The sequence below is a fragment of the Danio aesculapii genome, chromosome 12, assembly GCF_903798145.1.
Source record: "Danio aesculapii chromosome 12, fDanAes4.1, whole genome shotgun sequence".
NCBI lineage: Eukaryota > Metazoa > Chordata > Actinopteri > Cypriniformes > Danionidae > Danio > Danio aesculapii.
Genome location: NC_079446.1, coordinates 36,340,443 through 36,349,270, shown reverse-complemented (window position 1 = coordinate 36,349,270; position 8,828 = coordinate 36,340,443). Strand labels below are relative to the sequence as shown.

The following is an 8,828-nucleotide window of genomic DNA, read 5'->3' as shown; positions in this document are numbered from 1 at the left end:
CTCTGTGATTGCCCAGATTCTCCTCAGTGGGAGGGTTTATACGCGCTATCTCAGAGGTCACCAGCATGGCGCTGTCCGTGTTCGATATACACTCTGCCTAAATCTCCATGACTTTAGTGAATAATTATGGACTGCCATAGTGATTTAAAATGATTTAATCCTTGCATAAATCGATTCTTTTGGTCCATAAAAGGATTAGTTATTTATTGAACTATGTCGGGTTCAAATGTTTGGACTCGCAGCAGAGCGAGAATGAGACTCTTCCCAGAGCTGATGGCTCAGTGCTCAGGAGAGGTACATTTACATTTGTTTATATATACATTTATGTAATTGTACACTGTATATACACACAAACACACAATGTGACAACTTGTCAGTTTGTTTGAATTAGAAATTTTAGCCTGCACAATACTCGTTTTAAGTTAAGAAATGTACAAATGGTGGAATAGTCATTATTTTCACACCAAATAATTGAATTTTTAATTTGACCAAATGTAATTTTCTGAAAAACTAATTCTCAAAATCACAGTTGTTGTTTTAATAAATCAGACATGTTATCAGATCTTTATTGTATAAAACAAATATGAACAATTCACTCAAACTCGTACCTAATAAACAAATCTTGAAAAATAAAATATTGTATTAAACTAAATTATGTTAATAGGCGACTGCTTATGGGAAATGTGTAGCCGCCACAACCACTGGAAAACAGGAGCTGACCAGAAACATGTGCTTCAGAGAATTTGAAGCACTGAAAAGCTGTTTTCAATCTGCTGTGAGTGATTTTTTTTTTTTTACTTCTTTTTTTTTTTTTTTTTTGTATTAGCTGTATAGAAGTGTCTTGAAAAATATCTAGTAAAATATTATTTACTGTCATCATGGCAAAGATAAAATAAATCAGTTATTAGAAATGAGTTATTAAAACTATTGTTTAAAAATGTGTTGAAAAAAATCTTCTCTCCATTATATATATGAGCAATATCACACGAGTAGCAGTGGGATATGGCTGTATATTGGCACTGGTGGGAGGCGTGCATTTAGTGTCCCACCAGTGACGATATACAGATTTATATTGCTACGAGCGTGATATTGCGTTTAAACAATGGTTCGATGGCATAATCGTGTATATGAAAAAGAAAAGCAAACACAGAGTCTTAAAAACTCTTTTGTAAGAGGAACTATTTTCTTCCGCCATGCCTTCATGTCTGCAGCTGACGTCAGAACAGCAGAAACCCTTACTAATTCCCAATGTCATTTTAGAGCTAGTATTTAAATGATTCTCTAGCATAATGTCTAAAGTGATGACAAAACAGGTGATTTTGCTTACATTTTAAGATTATAAGGCTGAACAGCATGAAATGCCATCCGTCTAGAGATTTCCCAGTATTTCTCAGTTGCAATCAGGATATCACAAACATTAACCCTGAAAAAGCTAAAGCAAAGCAAAAACTAGCAGATTACTATGGTATAAATACGGAACTACAACATATAAAAGAGAGAGATCGACTTAGAAAGTCACTTACCTGTTTTTTAATGATTTGATCAGCTGAGTTTTTCCTCCTTTAAGAACTTATATGCTGTCTCTGACGCCAACTTGTAGCGCAACCATCTTTGCTCTGCTCAGTACGACAGGCTGATAGCTGCTGATCTCCGAACTTATAAATATTTAAAATAGCCACTATCCTTATAAATAAACTGCATAGTTGCAATCTAAACAACTACATTCTAGATTTAAAAAAAGCCTTACACATACATTATGTTGTCCAACAGCTGCAATATTATATATATATATATATATATATATATATATATATATATATATATATTAGTCCGACATATTTGTAATAATGCCATTTTAAATGTATTTTGGAATATTATTTTTTTTATTAAATAATCATTAAAGTTGCTTTACTACCATTTTAGATGCTTTATATGTACAGAAAAAAATCACTTCTGTAATTGTAATCTGATACAGATGTTAAAATGAGGCATTAACTAATTGTTTCTCATTTTTTGCAGGCAAAAAAAGGAGTAAAGTGAAGAATATCATGTTGAAAATTATTATAATTAACCAGTGAAACATTTCTCTGTAAATATACATGAATGTACTGTACAATAATGTTTCAAAACAAGTATTCCATTGTGTTTAAATCTACAATAAAACTCTTTTTTTATATAAAAACTCTTAATAATGATTTTTTTGTTCAGACATAATCTTAGAAAATAACATACAGAGGCAGTTTGGCCTGAATTATTTCACCGTCTGCATCCATTACTCTCCCGTTTCCACAAATCAATATATCAGAATGAGGATAAAAGAGCCTGAGTAATGATAACCAGACATTCGCTGTTGTTCAGAGTGTGTAATTGATGAGGGAGAAATGAGATATGAGGTGCTACGTGATGGGTGGTCATTATGACGCTCTTGACCATCACTCGATTCCACCTTCAAATCTGGACTCGCTCCTAAAATCCAAAATGGCGGTTTTAAGGGGTTTGTTTCCAATCAAACAAAAACAGGCCGAAACATGAAAGGCCGACTGATTAATGTGTATTCGTGGGGTGTACGTCAATGGCACCACAAAAGATTATGGGCTCCTAGGCCTCTCGTATGGAATGAAAAGCCGTGCCACTGTTAAATACACCCTTCCTGCGCAACCTGAACCCTCATTAGCCACATGTTAATTGATAGAAGGGCCGTAAAGGCAGCCACTAATGACTGGGGATCAACAAACAATTCAAGCAGCCAATTAGAGGGACGGATCGGGTATTAAAAAACTGTTTCCAGCAAAGCAGTGACCTGTATATTAAGAAGAAAATGCTTTAGCTTAGTCATGATCTTTGTTTGTGGCCTTCCGTCATATGGGCTTCATTCACACGTTTTCAGCGCTCTACAAGGTGTTAATTGAAAGAGAATGGTCTTGTGGAAATGGTTGCGTTTGGTCCAAATTGGCAATAAAATCTAAGGGTTTGGGGGAACTTGTCTTGACGTTGAAAAGGGTTATATGTAGATGATCGGTTTTGTGCACAATGTGCATCAAATTAATCTATAGCTCATTTTTATGTGTTTGTTTTTTCTGAGCAAAAAATAATGACTGTCCTATATTTTTAGCAGGATTTACAGAAGTCTCCCTCTAAAATGTAAAAACAAAAACTTGTCTGACATATTTAAAAGCATACTTTCATGATGGTAAATTGTTTTATTCAAAATAAAAAGTAAACAAATGAAATGTCTTGAATTATCTTTGTTTTGAGAGTTTGTGAACATTTTTTAAACATTTCACAAGTTTATATACTCACTGGCCACTTTATTAGGTACACCTTACTAGTTCAAGTTTGAACCCCCTTTTGCCTTCACAACTGCTTTAATCCTTCATAGCATAGATTCAACAAGGTTCTGGAAATATCCCTCAGAGATTTTGGTCCATATTGACATGATAGCATCACGCAGTTGCTGCAGATTTGTCGGCTGCACATGCATGATGCGAACCTCCACCACATCCCAAAGGTACTCTATTGGATTGAGATCTGGTGACTGTAGAGCCCATGTGAGTACAGTGAACTTATTGTCATGTTCAAGAAACCAGTCTGAGATGATTTGCACTTTGTGACATGGCACGTTATCCTGCTGGAAGTAGCCATCAGAAGATGGGTACACTGTGGTCATCCAGAGGAGGACATGGTCAGCAACTATACTCAGGTAGGCTGTGGTGTTGACACAATGCTCAATTGGTACTACTGGGCCCAAAGTGTCCCAAGAAAATATCCCCCACACCATTACACCACCACCAGCAGCCTGAACTGTTGATATAAAGCAGGATGGATCCATGCTTTCATGCTGTTGATGCCAATTTCTGACCCTACCATCTGAATGTCGCAGCAGAAATCGAGACTCATCAGACCAGGCAACGTTTTTCCGATCTTCTATTGTCCAATTTTGGTGAGCCTGTGCAAATTGTAGCCTCAGTTTCCTGTTCTTAGCTTACAGGAGTGGCACCCGGTGTGGTCTTCTGCTGCTGAGGGTCTTCTGCTGCCCATCTGCCTCAAGTTTTGATGTGTTGTGCGTTCAGAGATGCCCTTTTGCATACCTCGGGTGTAACGAGTGGTTATTTGAGTTACTGTTGCCTTTCTATAAGCTCGAACCAGTGTGGCCATTTTCCTCTGACCTCTGGCATCAACAAGGCATTTGTGCCCACAGAACTGCCGCTCACTGGATACATTTTTCTTTTTCAGACCATTCTCAGTAAACCCTAGAGATGGTTGTGCGTGAAAATCCCAGTAGATCAGCAGTTTCTGAAATACTAAGAAAGTGGCCGGTGAGCATACACCACTATTTGAACCATAAATCAATAACTTGAAAGAAAAATAGAGTGGGCACATAATGGAAAGATTTGTAACGATTTTAAAAGATACATAATTCAAGGACCAAAAACAAATTCACACAAAGTTGCTGTAACATATAAATGTTTTTTCTTTATTAATTTTACCCAATTAAAGAACAAAACAAAAAATGGTTTAGGCCAAACAGTCACCAAGATTTGAAATCTATTAACATTGTAATATGACCTTTTTAGATCCACACATGATCTGGTCACTTAAACATCTGCTTACTGATCAGTTATAGACCAATGAGAAGGCAGCATTCCATTAATCCCTCATGACCCTAAACCATACTTCTTGTTTGAACTAACAAAAGTAAGACGAAGATCAGGAAATTCGTCAAAAGAATAGTCTATTACCCTGACCAGTTTAACCAGCAAGGTATAGAGAATGCAGTTAGTGGAAAAACAGACTCAATCCACACACAGTGTGGGTGTAACAGACTTCACAAACACTGCAGAACAAACACCAACCCATAAGGCACTGAGAAAAAACATGGAATGTAAAAAAAACAATGCAACCCTGAAAATTAACCCATTGCACAGTAAAAACCAGGAACTAACTAAAAGAATGTTCAACAGTAAATCAGGAATATCTATATGGTCCAATTTCAAAACAGAACAGAATCAGAGACTTACAAAATCACTATGCACAATTTTACGCAGCTAACAAGAAATCAGACATTTAACATCACCTGAAACATCAATTCAAATATTCCATCCACTTATAGAGGATTTATCTAAATAATAGTTATAGTTACATTTTAAATTTACTAACTATTAATTATCATAAATTAACTATTTGAAAGGAAATCTGATACTGCAGATCCACAAAGAATAACACTTTCTTCAAAAGGCACACACTTGATTGCATTCAAATAGAAAAACATTTAATAAAGGACTTTGGATCAATACAAAATGGTTTACGGTGTAGGTCTCAAACTCGATTCCTAGAGAACCACAGCTCTGCACAGTTTTGCTCTAACCCTAATCAAACACAGCTGATCCAACTAATCAAAGTGCTCAACACTACTAGAGATTAAGCAGGTGTGAGTTGAAGGTGGTTGGAACTGTGCTGTGACTCTCCAGGAATTGAGTTTGAGACCATTGCTTTACGGCTTATGGTTTCCAACATTCTTAAAACACATTCTTTTGTGTTTAAAAAAAGAAAGTAAAACAGGTTTGCGGGAACTATCCATTATTTTAAGTCTCTGTTGGGAAAATCGTTCAGTCACATAGTGATGCAAAAATATGTCGGTGACTTTAGTCTCAGATAAGAACCTTTTTTTAATATGGTACTATTCTAACTGGATGAACCCCTAATTATGTTGGCCAAGGTAACATTATCACTCCATTTTCAACATTACAGGACAGTAAATGGTCCAATAGTTCCTACAGAACAAAAAAATTATCAGGTCCTAAGAAGATAAAAGCTTTATATTTATATAAATGTTTTAACTTTAATTTTCAGAAGGTAAACCTTCAATTAAATTTCAGCACTTTTCTTGCAATTTACATAGCAGCCACAAGAGTGTATACTTGTGCCATTTTCCTATGCGTTGGTCCAAAACATAATATTCTGAAAATGCCCTGTGTGCCCATCAAGGCTTGTTTTTAATGTGATGCCTGCTCAGTTTATTACACCAGACATTCAGTTTATTGCACCAGATTCAGCAAAATCTCATAGAAAACAATAATAGAGGCTCATAAGGGACCATGAGTTCAGGGTTCCCGGTGGACAACTAAAGGATCAAATCAAAGTGCCCACTGTCATCATAATCCCAAAAGGAATGCTTTTGTCTTAAAGGCCTTTTCTTTTAAAATGAGATAGAGACTCTTCTCACATCCAGATCACTTGGTTTTCGAGCATGCGTTCCTGACAATCCATTTTAGAGGCTCAGTGAGAGGTTCATGGGGTCCTAGAGGTTGTCATCAGGGGTTTCACAAATGCCACAGAATGTACAAGGCCCAAAATTTTAAAGAAGCCATATCTGTACCTTGGGAGATGCTCCTTCCAGAACCTCCTTTCTGCCAAAGGTGCCTAGAAAAAAAGCCTGTGCACAGACCCCACAGTCCATAGTGACACCCATGCTTGTCCTTGCCTACAGTAACCTACTCTTCATTCTCCTGTCTTTGAAATGTCTGCTGAAGCTGGCGTGTGTGAACCAAAGACTCCGCCAGAAACTGCCCCTTCAGATCAGGATTTAAGTATAAACCGCCTACGTCCTGCAGAAGATCCAGGTCAGCGCCTCCTTCACCCTGCGGGTCCAAAGCTCTGCGCCTCCTCTTAAGGTCCAGTCCGCCGTCCTCTCTGCTCCTCTTTTCCTGTTTCTGCTCCTCTTGAAGTGGGACGATGTTCTCCTTTAAGTCCCTTCCACCGTTCTGCTTAGGCATTGGGGGGAGACCTTCTTTTAGAGCATCAGCTTCCTTTTTGGCATTGATGACCTGCTGTAGTTGCTCTAGCCTTTCCTTGTGCTCTAGAATCACTTTCTCCTTCTCGGCACGCTCCATGATCTCTTTATCCATCTTCTCTCGTTCCCGTTTCAAATTCTCATTCTCAAGACTTTCCTTCTGCTGCTTCTCACGTCGTGCATCGATGACCTGCTGCAACTGGTCTACACGTTCCTTGTGCTCGAGCAATCTTTTCTTCTCCTCAGCACGTTCTATGATCTCTTTTTCCATCTTCTCTCTTACCTCTTTCAACCTCTCCGCTTCGAGCCTTTCCTTCTCTAACTGTTCCTTCTGCTGCCGCACTTGTTCTAGCTCCTGTTCTCGTGCAAGCTCTTCTCTCTTTTCCCGTTCCTTCCTCTCCTTCTCCACCCGGGCCTGCACCTCCTTCTCAATCCTTTCCTTCTCCAACTTTTCTTTTTCTATTCTCTCCTTCTCTGCCTCCAGTTGGGCCAATTTCTGTTTTACTTTCTCCTCTTCCTCTGCAAGAGCATCAGGATTGATTTTGTCCACTTCTGGTTCACGCTGGCGCAATGGAACACCACGGGCACCAACCTCAGGAAGCACTCCTTCATTTTTCAGCTCCAGCTCCTCCTTCTTGGGAACTTCAACACCTTGGTCTTGCACTACAGCCACAGCTTGAGCCTCTTTTGCTGCAGGCTGCTCAGGCACTGCGACCGCTACAGGAACCTGCACTGGCTCTCCCTGGGGTTGCTGGAATTGTTCTGGAGCATCAACAGCAACTTTAGGCTTCCCTGCCACCTCTATGCCTTCCTGCTGCCTCGGCACAGCATTCTCGACCTCACCCGCACCCTCTCCTACAAAAGACATCATGCATTTTATTACTGCACAACACAAACAATTACTTCAGGAGGAAGCGGAAATACTTGTTACTGAATTATTCTTTTTTTTTTCTTACCACTTGCTGAACCAAGTCACCAATACAAACATTTCTAGTTCCTAGACATTTACATTATATCCTAACTACACTCAACAAGATTTCAGCGCCAAGCAATTTATAAAGATGTAAATACCACAGCAATTCAGAAGTGCAGACATATTAAAGTGGAAGTGAAGTATTCAGTCAAGTTAAAGAGCAAGAACCCCCCCTGTTTCAGCAGGGTGTTTTCACACCTCTAGTTTGGAAAAAGTCAGGAAAATGGGTGTGTCTAGTTTCGTTTGAGCACACGCTGATTTTAACAGAGGCAAAACAAACACAGATGCAGGGGAGAAAGACATTGACTGTGTTTACATCAGTAATCGAATTATTTGACAAGTTAGTAATTTGTGGACTTTAACTGCAGTTTGGCACTTTCACATTCAGCTTCAAAAATTTGTTTCAAACCGGAAGAACAAATTTGCTCGAAATAACGCAAAAACAACTAATTTTCACTTTTTTTGTGAGATATAGGTGTCCTAATGTTGTTTTTAGCAGCATGGGACTTATATATGACTGTCAACAGCTCAAAAATGTGTTTTGGGGTTTCGTGACCCTTAAACATTAATTTTGTACATTGGTTTTCACTTTAATGTGAAAAAACATGACGATCTTAGGTTTATTTAAACACAAAAAGAGGTGAGGGGCTGTAGTACTGAAAAGTGAAAGTACTACAACCCCATTATGTCAGTACCGGACCTTGTTAAACCATGCTTGAAACCCAGACAAGGAATTCAGGCAGCGTAATACAGAGAGTGGGCCAAAGTGCATCAAATGATCAGTAATTAAAAGGGAAAAAAAGAAAAATAGAATAAAAATATTTTTATATTAGACACACATCTGATGCTTGTGTTTGCACCAGCTCCATGCCCACAACTTCACGCATTGGGTTAAATTAAGCTGTTCAGTCCTTTACTTCCGCTGTATTTGTTCAGCAGAGAGAGTGGAACCAACCCCGTGACGTCAGACACAGCAATATTTCAAAATGATGGCACCCTAGGTCTAAAAGCTATAGTAAAACATGCCCTTTTCTTCTAAATGGTTACATTAATCGAGTTTGTTAT

General features: G+C 38.4%; 2 protein-coding genes across 3 annotated transcripts in view; one reads left to right on the top strand and one right to left on the bottom strand.

Annotated features, from left to right (window-relative positions):
• Window positions 1-39: 39 nt before the first annotated feature.
• Window positions 40-3,180, top strand: ndufaf8 (NADH:ubiquinone oxidoreductase complex assembly factor 8). The gene is made up of 3 exons (XM_056469673.1): window positions 40-294; window positions 665-775; window positions 2,020-3,180. The coding sequence occupies exons 1-3, from the start codon at window positions 214-216 to the stop codon at window positions 2,038-2,040; spliced, it is 213 nt and encodes a 70-aa protein (XP_056325648.1). The 5' UTR covers window positions 40-213; the 3' UTR covers window positions 2,041-3,180.
• A 1,273-nt stretch (window positions 3,181-4,453) lies between these two features.
• Window positions 4,454-8,828, bottom strand: part of LOC130238055 (putative sodium-coupled neutral amino acid transporter 10) — a 39,343-nt gene continuing 34,968 nt past the window's right edge. For both annotated transcript variants that reach the window (XM_056468938.1, XM_056468939.1), the window contains one exon: window positions 4,454-7,645. In XM_056468938.1, the coding sequence (XP_056324913.1) occupies window positions 6,492-7,645 (1,154 nt within the window). In that variant the 3' untranslated portion in view covers window positions 4,454-6,491. The remainder of the gene's footprint in view (window positions 7,646-8,828) is intronic.

Bases quoted from the DNA above. Each gene is read 5' to 3' on its own strand.
- ndufaf8 (XM_056469673.1), top strand. From the start codon at position 214: ATGTCGGGTTCAAATGTTTGGACTCGCAGCAGAGCGAGAATGAGACTC. The intron at 295-664 runs GTACATTTACAT...TTATGTTAATAG, and splicing joins TGGCTCAGTGCTCAGGAGAG to GCGACTGCTTATGGGAAATG. The intron at 776-2,019 runs GTGAGTGATTTT...CATTTTTTGCAG, and splicing joins AAAGCTGTTTTCAATCTGCT to GCAAAAAAAGGAGTAAAGTG.